A 16,139-nucleotide genomic window follows, 5' to 3' on the forward strand; every position below is an offset into this window, starting at 1 on the left:
TCATTACTGTCTCAGCTTAATTAGTGGGTCCTTTCACCACTTCACTCTCACCTTCCAATCCTACCACTGTCAGTTCTATTTTATTTCATTGTATAGTCTGACATAACTAATTCATTAAGCGCCATAACAAGTTTGTATAATTGCAAAGTTAGTGGTGCAGAGATTAGATAGAGTGGCTTATAACAAAACTGGCCTCTGTGTTTAACCTGATATCAGCTACTGTATAGCATAGGCATTTCACGTATTCTACTTAATCCATAAATACCGGCTGGGTAGGGGTATATAGTGGCCTCTTCCTGATAAGAGAAGGGTCTGTCTGTCGGAGACTACATTGCTGACACATGATTTCAATGCTGCATAATGTATTTAGAAATAAGGGATTGTTTTTGATGGTTGTTCCCCTTTTACAATACTGTACTTATATATCACATGTTGTTATAAGGTCATCAAAGTGTTCTACTGTAGCAGGTTACTGTTACCGAAGACATTTTCTTAATCATTTCTGTGACCTCAAAAGGATGAAATGCCTAATGAACCTTGTAGCGGAATGGATTTGCTATAAAATACTTATTTCACTTTTGTTCGGCTGTCCGTACCCCCCTCTGTTTGTTTCCTGAATAGAATATGTGTAATTCCCCTTTTACACCCCGATGAGCACCGATCACCCCTGGTTGTTAACCGCAAATGAGCAATTATCTCAAGTGCTTTCCCTGGATGGCTGCCCTTCGTATATCTAAACACACGTGCTCCAAAGTGTGGCAGACATTTTGTCTCTCAAACGCAGGTAGCGGTACTTAGTTGCTGAGTGTATGGAACTCTATGCTGGCTATGCACCCTGCGAACGCCGGGGAAACATCTACTGCTGCCTGTTCAACTTCCCAAACAGTTAGTAAAATGGCGTTCAGGAGTAAGGAACTCCCGAACAGGGTAAGCATTCTTTGATGTTCGTACAGGAGCCCCTGAAAGAAGATCGGACATCGTCTCATTTTCTGCGGAACTGCTTAGGGACATTACCTCGTGGCCGGCCGGTCAAAACTTTACCTGAATGGGGGCGGGGCCTTATCACTGACCGAGGCAGACGTGCATTGCTGGAGCTCCTTGGTGAAAATCCAATATTAAGCTACTTACCCTTCAATTTTGGACATTCTAAGCCTGTAACCCGACTCCACATGACGGGGAAGCTGCAGCACATCAAGAGATCCCCTTGGGGCCAACATTATAGCTCAGTACTGAGCAGATTTTCCTCGGAGGCCTACTGACGAGCCCTGAGCGGAGGAGGTGGAGGAGGCGGCCGTTCCTCTGTCTGAGCTGGCACTCACCTGATCCAGTGCCCTGTCTCCCCCCCCTTTCGACTAGCGGTGGTTATCCCGGTCACCACCAGCACACATTACCACTGGGCCTGCTTCCTGCGTTGGCAAACAAAGCTGCATTGGTGTGTTTGGAGGCACCCAAAATGGCGACGGCCTATGGCCTTATGCAAAGATCTGTGCTGGAAAAATCTCAGTTGGATGGAGGCCTTTGAGAGGGCTTACGAGGAGCTATGTGCGTGCTTCTGGAAGAGGCTGGAGGAGCAGGCACTACAGATCAAATTACCTGCTCTGGACCCGACACCTCGTGAGCCTGATTGGTTCCCACGGTCCTGCTCCTCGATCCCGCAAAACCTTCCACGACTTGGAGAGACTTTGAATAGGAGAAAGTCTCCAGTTATCGGCCCACGCACATGGCGTGGAGGGCAACTTGGACAAGGTGTGCTACCCCCAGATCATGCTTAGGGCTGTGAGTGCGGGTGCATTGGGGGCCAGAGTGCTGACTTCTTCAGCTATTACAGCCTGGGCTCAAATGTGCTCCTGTCTGGACTCTGCGTGACCGCTACGGGCATAGGTTGAGTGGCTCACACTCAGGGGGACACTGGTTAAGAAGGAACATTTAGTCAATAGCCTCTGATTTTCTTGCTGATGCCAGTACTATTATCTTGCTGCTGATTGCCATTACACTCTATTCTCTTTGTCTGAGCTCCTTTATCCATTCTTGCTTAACTTTACCTGGTAAGCTCATTGAGCACAGCTAATAAGCTACATGGTGGTATTATTATATTGTATTACTTATAGAAGAGTCAGTTGCCTTGTCTTCCACCTCCCTTATTCTATTCTTAGGTTTTCAACCTGACTCGCACTTGCTGGCATATTTTACTTTATAAAACTGTGCAGTTTATCAAAATGTCATGTACCGTTCCTAATGTGTTATCTGCTGTGTTGGCTATTGCAACCTTGACATTGTAGCGTATCTGTTTTTGTCTTCATTTCCACTGCAAAAATAAAGATTTAAAAAAAAAAATACTTTACCCGAACGGCGATTCCGTTTTACCAAAGAGATCTAAGCGCTTTTTTGACAACTTGGGACTCAAGCTATTTGGGGATATGACTTTTGTGGGGTTCCTGGATAATTTTGATATGTTTTTGGGGTGTTTTGTATGATTCTGTATTATTTCTTGTAACTGAGAGATAATTGAGTTATCCTGCTTTGGACTCAATTATCTCTCAGACACAGAGGCGCCTGGGAGGGACTTGAACATTTCTCTATGGAGACCCCATAGAAGCAGAGTGTGGCACAAGAAAGTTCAGTTGACTCCCAGAACTATGTGTCGTCTAGTTGCTGGGGGGAGGGCTATAATCACTACATCGCTTCTCACAGCTTCGAGGAAGGAACAGCGATGATACCTAGTGGTGGCATCTCAGTTCCGCTACAAACCTATGATAGTAAACTACAGAGTTATTTCACATTTTGGCAATCAGTCTTACCTGACCGAGGATTGCTTAATGGCATGTATGGGTTAATGCTGCTAATCGGGACATTATGGAAATAACCAAGGCTGCTGTTGCTGCTCAGACTACTCCTCCTGACTGATGACACAGTCTTCACCTCATTGGTGGGGCTCACTGCAAAGAAAACAAAAATCCGCTAATATAGAATTCGTAGAACATTGACTGCTTAAAGTAAATACGCAGTAAGCATTGACCCTGTTTAATATGTGAAAGTTATTACAAAAACAAACTCCTTCATACAGAACTATACATATATACATACACATTTTTGAGAATAGAGCTTTAATTCAGATTACTCTGGAATCAATTACAACAGGTGGAGCTTTGCAATTGGACCCACTATCAAACCAAGTTATTTACTAATGTGAGAATTCAAAGTCATTTCAAATTTCAGGTCAAAATAGCCAAAACAAAAACATTATCTAAGTCAATTAAGCTGTCCATTCGGCTGCTCTGGCCTTAAATTTGGAATTCACGTTGAATTCTCATTTTAGAAATGAACCCTGATAGTGGGCCCAATAGTAAATGAAACAGGAAAAAGGGTCAAATATATAGTGTAGTGCAGCTAAACTCCAAACTTAGCTTTAATCCATATATTTTTCAAGCTGAAATGAATTAATATTATGAACTGGCTTCCACATAAGGCGACCTACCTGACTGGAAACTGGTGGCCTTGTCATGGCTTTGCTTGCGTAGACAGAAGGGGCTGTCATGACTCTCTAGCACAGCCTGGGGTTTTTCACTGAGAAGTTCCATGAGTCTTCGCCTTCTCCTAAAGTTCAGCCGGAACTGGAACAGAAGGCAACTGTCTACAAAGTGGTACTTTCCGGCCACTGTATAAGAAATGGATACACATGTAGGATTAAATATTTGTGTTTTTGTGTGTGTTTGTGTACATATATATATATATATATATATATATAAATATATATATATATAAATATAATAATAATATAAATGAACAGGTCCTGATGAAAGTAGTAGTTGAAACATTGATGTGATTTTCTGTATTAGTTGCTGTCTCTTTCGACAGTTTATGCTACATTTGAATACTCAGGCATGATGGAATTTAATCTTGTGATTTCGCTAGCACAACCTTTGTCAAGAAGAAATCAGTAGAGGCTGGTACATGGGAAGAGTGTCAAGAAGGATGTCAAACCGTCCGTCCAGGACACACAAACAGCACGGTTTGAGCTCTGCCTCCATCCTGGAGAGAGCTTTGGGTCACATTAAAATGTAACTAACTTTTTAGTAAAAATTTTTTAACTATATAATAAAATAGGGGGGCAATGCTTAAGAAAACATTGCATTGTACCACTTAATGATTCAAAAGCCCAGCAGTAAAACCCAATAACAGTGGGAACCCAGGAAAAGAAGGATTGACCTCTGAAACACTGAAAATAAAAGGCGAAAACTTCGGACAAAACTGTACATGTTGTCCAGATGTTTCTTGTTTTCCACTCCCTCTAAGGTCTGAGTCCACACAATAGGTCTCAAGGGGTTTGGACCCTCCAGTTTGAACTACAGTATAATGTTTCTCCTTCAATTTTGTATCTGGAGAAGGTTTTAGTTTGAACTCTTTTATTATCGTGAGTCGATGGAAAATGACAAGTATACAAGTCACAAAGATGATGTAATAAGTCAACAAGACATGAGACAGTGACTTTAATATCTTACACAGCATTTTCTGTTTTGGATAGCGTAACATAACATAAATCAACACAAAATAAAACATGCTCTCTTTCACGTATCAGACACAAAAAAGGAAGAATAGACAGAACTTTTGGCTCTAACACATTTAGAGGTTGAAGCAACGTGTGGGGTATTGCCAAGCTTTGAGAAGTGTAATTTATTATGTAATTGGCTTATATAAGCCAACAACTATATAAGCCTGCCCTAAATAGGACGATAGTGATCACTACTGTCCAGACTTGTATTTAGGGGCTGGGGGAACCACTTGAAAATGCTTTGACACAAACCAGGTACCCACTCTACTCAGAATTTTGCTGCTGTGATATTTTAAATCTAAGAAAAGATTAGTACCATTCTTTTATTTAACATGTGTATAATTTGCTTGCGTGGAATTTTGCAAGATATTTCGAGTAAACTGGATTATAAACATAGGAAACAGAACTGCTAACTATAATAGAAAACAGAAAAGAGGGAGTCAGACTGTTAGACAAAAGCTCTGAAACTGGAAAGGTATAGGGATTCACCAAAAAACCTATAAGAGAATATAGACAGATTATAGCTACTATACAAGATAGTAACCGTTTATCCAGGAGCTTACTTAGTAGAATAAATGAGATAAAATAAATGAAAATGAATAAAAAATTAATTAAATTGAACTGGAGAGTGAAAAGAGTAATCTAAAATATAGGTTACGTGACGTCCTTAAGTATGCTTAGTATGGATTAACCCTTAACTGTCCAATATAACTGTATAATTAGACACAATTATGTGGGACCCAAGTAAGTAGAAAAAAATATATAAAGAAAATAAGATACATTGTAACCTTACTCCTCAATTGCAGAAAAAATAGGAATAAGTATCAATTTAGAGGATACAATAACCAGATGGTTTTATGTGTTCACAAAGTATCCCCTATCTTCTATTCAAACAAATAGTTTATAGAGTGAGCAGGCTCAGTACAACAAAACTGGTTTGTATTAGGCAATATAAATATATATCGCTGGAAACAACTGTAGGTATCGGAGTATTATTTATTAAAAATTATTATTAAAAATCGAAAGTTCAAAAAAATTAAGTTAATCACATATCCACAATGTTATGCCAGTCAATTATGGGTAAAGAATGCAAGACCACCTTATTATTAAGTATGGATGGATCCGTATGCTGTTAGTGATCCTCTTGCCCAGATCCTAATCGCCGGTGAGCACGGCTTGCGTTCCACAGTGCGTTCCACCTCGAGCCTCACTTCGGGGGAACAGCACTGCTTTTGCGGCGGTGTCAGTGATGCACCTGGGATCCGGGAAAGGTGAGTTCTTCTGCAGAGGTACCCTGGCTGGATAAAGATCGTGTGGATATTCCTGGCTGTTCTAGCTGTGTGACGCGTTTCGTAGAGAATAGCTCTACTTCATCAGAGACTGATCTCTACGAAACGCGTCAGACAGCTAGAACAGCCAGGAATATCCACACGATCTTTATCCAGCCAGGGTACCTCTGCAGAAGAACTCACCTATCCCGGATCCCAGGCGCATCACTGACACCGCCGCAAAAGCAGTGCTGTTCCCCCGAAGTGAGGCTCGAGGTGGAACGCACTGTGGAACGCACGCCGTGCTCACCGGCGATTAGGATCTGGGCAAGAGGATCACTAACAGCATACGGATCCATCCATACTTAATAATAAGGTGGTCTTGCATTCTTTACCCATAATTGACTGGCATTAACATTGTGGATATGTGATTAACTTAATTTTTTTGAACTTTCGATTTTTAATAATAATTTTTAATAAATAATACTCCGATACCTACAGTTGTTTCCAGCGATATATATTTATATTGCCTAATACAAACCAGTTTTGTTGTACTGAGCCTGCTCACTCTATAAACTATTTGTTTGAATAGAAGATAGGGGATACTTTGTGAACACATAAAACCATCTGGTTATTGTATCCTCTAAATTGATACTTATTCCTATTTTTTTCTGCAATTGAGGAATAAGGTTACAATTTATCTTATTTTCTTTATATATTTTTTTCTACTTACTTGGGTCCCACATAATTGTATCTAATTATACAGTTATATTAGACAGTTAAGGGTTAATCCATACTAAGCATACTTAAGGACGTCACGTAACCTATATTTACTCTTTTCACTCTCCAGTTCAATTTAATTAATTTTTTATTCATTTTCATTTATTTTATCTCATTTATTCTACTAAGTAAGCTCCTGGATAAACGGTTACTATCTTGTATAGTAGCTATAATCTGTCTGGATTATAAACACGTGTATATAAAAACATACAATGTGACGGCAGATAAGAACCATTCGGCCCATCTAGTCTGCCCAATATGTGTTTTATGAAATTGTATTTTTTTTCATAATAACAACAGTAAGATAAAGAAGTAAACAAGAGTTTTACACAGATATTTTTAGAAAGGAAACTATGAAACAATAGTTTCTGTTCAACCACAAACCATCATGTGAGATGTGCAACAAAATCCCCCAGCTCTCTTATCACAGAGACAGACCGAACAGAAAATTGGGCATGCTTATAAAAGTTGGAGTGTCTTATTAACGCAATACAATAAATGGAATATTAACAATCAATAAGAGAAGGGTTATTCTCTAAACTGGGAATGTCCAGGGGTGTCAGGCAAATCCCAGGTAACTTCTGCTTTAGTTAAAAACTCTGAATAATTAAAAATATATAGATGGCCTGTGACTATTTCACATGCACAAACATTTTTTTTGGGGAGGGGGGAGGGGGGAGAGGAAAAAATAAATTGTACTAAAGTTAAAAGGCAACTCATCGAGAGAACGAGGAGTAGGAATGTTATGTGTGCCTGAATGCAGTTTGTTTGGTTTTTCTTTCTCAATATTTTATACAGCAAGATGAGTGAGTAACCGGTTTTTCAAGCAAAATGTACTAAATACATACCTTAAATCCAAAGAAAGCCTAAAACAGCAGGTGTGTCCTACCAACAAGACAAATATTGCTTGAATCACTCACTATTTATATTTCTTCTGTACCTAAAATTTATCAAAAAACGAAATACTAAAATTTTAAGTACACGATAATGGAGGTTGTTCTTAAAGGGAAACTCCAGTGCCAGGAAAATGATCCGTTTTCCTGGCACTGGAGGGTCCCTCTCCCTCCCATCCCCCAATCCCCGGTTACTGAAGGGGTGAAAACCCCTTCAGGTCACTTACCCGAGGCAGCGGCGATGTCCCTCGCCGCTGTCTCCTCCTCCGCGTCGCTCCTCCTCTGTATTGCGTCGGCCGGTGGGCGAGACTGATCCCGCCCACCGGCCGAGGAGACCTAATGCGCATGCGCGGCAAGGGCAGGTCGTGGCACCCACGTGGAATCAGGGGATCCTCCTATGGCCGTCGGCCTTATGGTGAGTAATTTTCCTTTACACACCCGTTCCTTATTACATGTGGGGGCAGACTGTTTCATTTCCACGATGCCTGGCACAAACTTACCTCAGATGTCTGGGTCCTAGAGACCATTCTTGGTTACCGCATCAAATTCAGACAACAACCGATTCAATTCTCATTACCACATCGGATTGTTTTTTCCCCACGAGACAAACGTCTGGTAACAGACGAGATTCGCGCACTAGAAATGAAAGGTGCGATTTACAAAGTCTCAGCTACCGCCCCAGGTTTCCTAAGCAATATCTTCTTAGTGCCCAAGAAAGGCGGAGGCATGCGACCAGTAATAAACCTGCGACCGCTCAACGCCTTTGTCACATACCATCATTTCAAGATGGAAGGGATACACTGCCTTCAGGACCTCCTCAGACTGGGATACTGGATGGTGGAACTGGACCTCCAGGATGCATACCTCACGATACCGATCGCAGAGGAGTGCCACCACTTACTTCAATTCCAATGGGAAAAGATGATGTGGCGTTTCCGATGTCTCCCTTTCGGCCTGTCCTCAGCCCCGTGGTGTTTCACCAAACTGCTGAAACCGGTAGTCGCCCTTCTCCGCAGCAGAGGTGTACGTATGATCATATACCTCGACGACATGCTGATCATGGCTCACGACACCCATCTACTCAACCAATATCTATCCTGGGCGTTGACCCTGCTGCAAAACCTGGATTTCCTAATCAACTGGGACAAGTCAATCTTGCAACCTTCCCAATCAATAGCGTTTTTGGGCTTCAATATAGATGCAATTCACGGAACGCTCAGTCTTCCTACCACAAAGGTAAAACTCATCAAGAAGGAAATCCGACGGACTTTGTCACGACCAGTCCTGACCTTACGACAACTGGCCAGGATAATTGGCCTGTTCTCCGCTTCCATACAAGCGATCTTCCAAGCACCTCTCCACTACAGAGCCCTACAACAACTCAAAGCCACCCACCTACGTTTGGGTCAATCTTACTCAGACTCTGTGCCGCTAGACTGCACAGAAAAAGAGGAGCTAGCATGGTGGCTTCAACACATGGAAGCATGGAATGGCAGGGCGATCTTCGGAACCACCCCGGATCTCATCATAGAATCCGACGTGAGCAGACTCGGATGGGGCGCTCGTTGTGGTCCCACCTCTACAGGTGGAAAATGGTCCTCAAAAGAAAAGGAACTCCACATCAACAGTCTGGAACTCCTAGCTGGGTCATTTGCCCTCTGGAGCCTCCTCGGACACACGATCAACTGTTCCATACTTCTTCGTATGGACAATATTTCGGCCGTCCGCTACATCAACCACTTGGGTGGCACGAGATCGGCAATACTCACAGACCTAGCGAAATAATTTTGGCACTTCTGTCTGGGCCGCAACATATCAGTACAGGCAGAATACCTTCCGGGACTCGCCAACATTGTAGCAGATTGGAACTCCAGACATTTACAGGACAACAGCGCCTGGCGACTACATCAAACGATATTCCAGAAACTCCAACAACTCTGGGGCCCGATGCACATCGACCTCTTTGCCTCCCGGCTGAATGCTCAACTTCCCTCATTCTTCAGCTGGAGACCGGACACGGACGCCATGGCAGTGGACGCCTTCCTACAACACTGGGCGAGCAACCGATTATATGCTTTCCCCCCGTTCTCACTCATAGCACGAACACTCCTGCACCTGCAATGCTCCCGAACATCGTTGGTGTTGATAACACCGTTCTGGACGGCACAGCCTTGTTTCCCTTCAGTCATGGAAATGTCTATCGACCTCCCCAGATTGATTCTAAGTTTCACGGAACTATTATCAGACCCCGATGGGAACCCTCACCCACTGCTGGTGCAAGGCCACCTCAGACTCCTGGCGTGGCTCCTCTCTGGGGACCCGGGACGATTTCAAACATTTCACAAACAACTCTGGACTTATTGGCAGGAGCTTGGGCCCCAGGAACAAGACGGTCCTATACTCATGCCTGGAACGCATGGTATAGTTGGTGCCTGTAACGACACGTGGATCCCATATGTGCTCCTTTAAACCAGGTACTCAGTTTCCTTACTACCCTGTATGATCAAGGCTTGGCCTATTGCACCATAAATGTGTATAGATCAGCGATTTCAGCTGCCCATGACGGATGGGACGGTTTCCCGGCTGGGAAACACTTATTGGTATGCCGGCTTCTACGAGGCATACAATTTGCACGCCCACCTCAACCACGCTACACAGCCTTATGGGATGTTAATATGGTCCTTTGTTTACTGGAAGACAGGCCTCCAAACGCAGATCTCACACTCAAACAAGTGTCCGCAAAATTAGCTATGCTCCTGTGCTTAATCTCCTGCAAAAGGGTCAGACGTTCGAGCCCTAGATATCGATGCACCCCCCAAGGTGTCCTGTTTACTATTACCAGACGTACGAAATCGAAAATCACGTCAGTCTTCTATCCCTCCTTTCCTCACAATGCTAATCTCTGCCCGGTGGCATGCCTCCAGGAATACGAACGCCGGACACAGGCATTTCGGAACCCAACAACACACAACCTTTTCTTGGAGGTGAGAAAATCTCATCACCCAATATCCACAGTAACTCTGGCACGCTGGGTAAAATGGATAATGTCCGCTGGTAACATCGACACATCAGTTTATGGAGCGCACTCCGCGAGAGGTGCTATGGCCTCGAAGGCATTCTCTATGGGCTGTAAATTGGAAGACCTTCTCCGCACAGCTGATTGGTCCCGGGAATCAACGTTCAAAGAATACTACTTCAGGCCAACAGAACATATCTCATCTATGGTTATATCACAGCTTTAAACTAGCCTAATATGAGCCTCGTGTCCTTTAATAAAATTACCAGATTTTACTAATTACATGACGTAAAGCCATGATTTTATAAAGGACATGGAGGCAAGTATTAGCCCGCCCAATGACAGGTAAGTCGTACATGTTATTTTCCCACCCAATTACCGATAAACAGGTAGGAGTGAGTTAGATGTTCAAGTGATGTACTATATACTATAATGATTTGGTTTTTAAAACAATTTTGGCTGGGCCCAATTAAAATTATGAGTTAAGATATAACGCTTCTTTAAAACCTTATTCAGTTCATATATATGACAACGATATTGGAATATATTTTACCACATATCTCTCTGTTTCCTACAGCTTAACCCTGTAATGGAATGTTCAGGATCACCTTCTCCTGCCTTTCTATACTGGAACAGACTCACTGGAACCCAATACCTGAGACAGTTCAAGTTCATCGTTTTACCCGTTGATATGCTCAGCTTCGGCGTCAGCTAGTAAGAGGAAGTGGATTAGGTCACACGAGGAGACATAGAACAAGGATTAATCCCATTGGTTAATATGTTTGGAATGTTATATATGTTAACCCTTAAGGGTATCCTGTGTTTTTTTCTTGTTATTGCTATATTAAAATATCAATATCCTTTCTTTGCTGCTGAGGAATAAAGAAAGAGATAAAGCCTAATACTCACCTCCGTGTCCTTTATAAAATCATGACTTTACATCATGTAATTAGTAAAATCTGGTAATTAACATCCTCTAGAATGTAAGCTCATTTAGCAGGGCCCTCCACCTCTCTGTTCCTGTACGTCCAGTTATCTGGTTACAATTACATGCCTGTTAGTCCACCCATTGTACAGCACTACGGAACCTGTTCGCGCTATATAAATAATAAAATAATAATAATTTATAGAAAACATAGTAGAATCCTCCCTAGTCACAGAATAATTTCATCCCAGGCTGTTCTGAGCATAATTCCATGTTAGGCTATCCTGAGCATAATCTGATCCCTTTTCAAGATGTCATGAAGACTGTGAAATCATGTCACTGTCGCCTCCTCAACCAAGTAAGTTGCAAAACTTCTATTTGAAAGCTTTAAATGACTGATGATCACAGTAATAATAACTATAATAATAATAACTAGTATTTATATAGCGCCTTTCTCCCAGTGGAACTCAAAGCGCTTTTTAGCGCACGTTGTCGGAATTAACCAAATCGGCAGCTGAATAGTAATAGATGTTATTATTACCCAATTGATGGTACTCGTTTTATCGACCTCGGAAGGATGAAGGGCTGAGTTGACTCTGCCAGGATTTGAACCTGAGACCTTGCATTTTTGAAAAGGCTTTGTAGTCAGGGAAATTACCAACTGAGTACCCAACAATGTCCGCGCAAGCTTTTTTTTTCCATTTTCTCCTATGTTCCAGGGACAGTCTTTTTGAACTTGTTACATTTGGGATATCTATGGTCACTCATGTGTTTTAACATTAAATGCTATAGAAAAAAAAAAGTTTAACCACTAACACAATACTTTTCTTGGACGCATTGACCAGTTTCCTGTTCTCTATCTAGGACATCCATAGCACGTTCACCACACAGCATTTAGAAACAGAAGTCAGTGCAAGTGAGGCCAAACACACTGTAATGTGTACAATGCATGTTGCACATTAAAGGGACACTAACATAACAACTATAGCTCACAGTAGTGGTTATAGTGACTCTGGGTGCTGTCACACCCTTGTTTTTTGTCAAACCATTCTGAGTTGTTTGAAAAAAAAGAAACATGTCTCCCCTCCCCCTTCCCCAGCACCTACATCCCAGCCCCTCTGCTTCCGCTCAGTTAATGGAGAAGTGAACTATGCTGGGTAGAGATGCATGACTTCAAGTGCCAAAAGGACCCAGGTGTATGTCAAGCAAAATTACCCTGCACATTACCCTGCACACCCTATTCTGGCAGGGTTACTCACTAAATCGAACTTTTTTTAAAATGGCGCCTTAGAGGGGCTATGACAGCATTATACAAATATATCCGGCCACTAGAAACCACCAATAAACAAACTGCAAGAAAAAAATGTTTTTTGTACTAATTAATAAAGGCTCTAATAAAGTAATTGTTCTGTTTACCAACATGAATTATAATATATTGGTGGCAATCTTTTGAAGTCTGGCCTCCTCGTTGGGGCATGTATTCATTTTGTTTCATGCAACAGAAACCATTGTCTGGAAATCTATTCATAAACAAGACTATACATAGGACTATACATAGACTGTAAGAAAGGAGATTTCGTCTAAGGCAAAGGAAAGGTTTTCTTTTATATAGTAAGAACAATAAGGATGTGGAATTATCTGCCTGAAGAGGTGGTTTTATCAGAGTCTGTAGAGATGTTTAAAACAACTGGATGAATACTTGCAAAAAAATATTAACGGATATCATTTTTAATAGATAGAGTCACAGTTTCTTCATAGATCTGACTGTCTTTCTGGGGTGTAGAATGAAATTTATCCTAGTTTGTTGCAAAATTGGAAGCACTTTAAATTGTTGGGGGGGTTGCCTTCTTTTGGATAAATAGCAAAAACAGATGTGAGAAAGTTTGAACTTGATGGACGCATGTCTCTTTTCAGTCCATTTAACTATGAATCCAAAATTGAAATGTAAAATTTATGCTAAAAAAGCCAGTTTAGAAGAAAATAACAATCAACCCAACTCTCTGCTACTTTACTTCAATTTTACCATTCAGATTGAATTTGGTATCATTCAATGTTTAGTGTATAACAATGTGAACTATTAATGGTGCATAGGGTGTTCCTTTAACTTCGTAGCGTGTTTGGTGATGAGTCCTACATTCACTAATACAAGCAAAATTTGTTTTCCCCAAAATCGATTCAGTGATATGTTACAAACCGTATCACAATGACAAATTACATTTTAATGTAGACTCCAGGTTATAGCATCTAATTCTGTATTTTTTTTTAAATGATCTATAAATATAGTTTAGATTTTTAAAATGTGACTGTAAAAATGTTTTTTTTACATTATTTGTAAGTGTTTATACTGGCTTATACTTGTTTTCTTTGGGAGAAAGATTAGCTCTTTTCATGATTAACCTTTGTACGCACTGCCTTTCACTTGTTACATGTTTCTCTGCCAATGTTTATACAGAGAATTAAAAGTCAGTACACTATTCCAGGAAAGCAATTTAGACACATCACAAAGACTTGATTGATTTTGTTATGTGGTGATCTGGAAGCTGAAAAACCACTTTATTCAGAGAACACTATAGTGATTATTAGCAGACAGCTACTCGGTGGATGGACTCACAGAGAGACGAAATCCATGATCTATGATCTGTCCTTCCACTGGTCAACAGGACCCAGAACATCGGAAATTGGGCAATCAATACGCATTTACCAATGTCAGCATGCGTCATCATCCATTAGTGAAAATAGTAAATTCACAAAACTGAAAGCTATTTCAGTAAAGGTAGATTCAGAAGTTATCTGCCTGCTGATGGGGGAATCACATTTTATTATGGATATGTAAAATTATACTAAATCTTTTCCTGAAGAGATTGTGTTTTAATTCAAACATTAACATTGGAATGGAATAAATCAACCAAGGTATTTGGACAGTTCCAGAATACGGACTTTACCGAGATAGACAATCTCATGGGAGAGCAATAATAGCTAGTCGTAATGCATAGACTAGTTCTAGTTTGGTGTATTCCTTAAACAATGGTTGTCACCTTCCCTCTCGTTATTGAACCCTATTCTGTTAAGTCTGCTATCACCTTATAGGAGATGTAGGTTTACCTACACATATTGCCAAATAATGATATATGTGTATCAGACTGAGTAGAGGAGCGCCACTTAGCTAGTCTTCCTTACATCAATTCCATTTGGCTTCTATTACTTTTCTCTGGTTTCGTTGCAATATAGAGATTTCTTTTCTTCTCTGATTGATAACATTTAAGCATGCATTATTTGCAGCAAGGATAGTAAATAATTAAATAAGAAACTTATAGTTTAACATGTGTTATCCCTTGGCAGCTCATAGGTAATTACTGTTATGCATAGTTTGTTATAGGCATTTCCCTATAAAGGCAATCAATAATAAAGCCTAGGAAAGGGAACACTCTATAGACCAGGGGTGGGGAACCTTCGGCCCTCCAGATGTTGTAGACTACATCTCCCTTGATGCTTTGCCAGCGTTATGGCTTTAAGAGTATTATGGGAGAGGTAGTCCAAAACATCTGGAGGGCAAAAGGTTCCCCACTCTGCTATAGACTGTCAGAAAGTATACATACAGTTGATAGAGACACAATTGTAACACACTAAGATACTCAATTGTTCTTGAACTGTAAATATGGTGTTTCCTTTTTAATTGTTGTCAAGGCAGCTATAGTAGAATTAGTCCAATTACTATTTCATCACACTAGTAGGAAATGATTTCCAAGTGAGGAACTCTTTTTCTATTTGCAACACTCTAGTATAACTATTTTGGGTTAAGCCGGCGGTTTACAAACTGTGTGGGCACCGCAAAATGTTTCCAGATCCCCCACTCCCCGTTCCCGATAAAATAACCCATGCCCACCCTGCAGGACCAGAGGGGTGATCAGAGATCTCCCTCACCAGCCTGCTGGCTCTGAAATGCTGCAGCCAGCAGGGAAGGGAGAGAGGACCCAGGGGAGCTCAAACCTGCGAGCTTGGAGAGTTTCAGTGGTTACCATGGTAATGTTCCAAATCTCGTCAGAGTGATCGCTAGCCTCAGGAGCTTCTAGAGTTCACTCTCACCACTTTGACCACCAGGGATTCTCCACCGGACCACCAGGGATAAGTACTGTCCTCCTCCCAGTCAAAGGTTAGAAGGGTGTGGGGGGGGGATATGAAATTATTTTTTTTTATTAAAAAAAGTATATAAATTTATTAATCTAAACTCCTATCCCCACATTCATCCAATAACTCCCCCCTTTCACACACCCTGCCCCTCCATACACACACTGTACCTCTCAAACACACTGTGCCCATCCCCACACACACACACTGTAGTCCTCACATAGTCACTGCCCCACACACACACTGCCCCCCAACACACACACACATACACTTCACCCCACACATTGCACCCCTCACACACAAACACACTACTGCCCCTATCCCCTTATACAGCCCCTATGATGGCAGACCCCAGGCAAGTTGTCATACTGTTCTTAATACTTACGCTGGGAGGACACCACGGCACTCCTGGCACCATAACCACTACAGCATGGTAAAGCGCTACGGAATCTGTTGGAGCTATATAAATGGCGATAATAATAATAATAATAGTGGGTATTGTGTCTGGATTGTTTATTTAAATAATCTACCAGTGCCCCTCCCGAGATTAGGTTCTGAATCCACCCCAACCGGGAAACATTTC

The 16,139-nt window shown here is 41.5% G+C and overlaps 1 protein-coding gene across 1 annotated transcript in view; it reads right to left on the reverse strand.

Moving 5' to 3' along the window:
• The window catches only part of DEPTOR (DEP domain containing MTOR interacting protein), a 76,348-nt gene that overhangs the window by 20,593 nt on the left and 39,616 nt on the right, over positions 1-16,139 (reverse strand). Inside the window, exons 6-7 of the mRNA XM_063451107.1 lie at positions 3,476-3,655; positions 2,799-2,936 (exon numbers count right to left, since the gene is read on the reverse strand). Coding sequence (XP_063307177.1) covers positions 2,799-2,936; positions 3,476-3,655 — 318 coding nt within the window. The remainder of the gene's footprint in view (positions 1-2,798; positions 2,937-3,475; positions 3,656-16,139) is intronic.

The sequence above is a fragment of the Pelobates fuscus genome, chromosome 4 (genome assembly GCF_036172605.1).
Source record: "Pelobates fuscus isolate aPelFus1 chromosome 4, aPelFus1.pri, whole genome shotgun sequence".
In the NCBI taxonomy this organism is placed as follows: domain Eukaryota; kingdom Metazoa; phylum Chordata; class Amphibia; order Anura; family Pelobatidae; genus Pelobates; species Pelobates fuscus.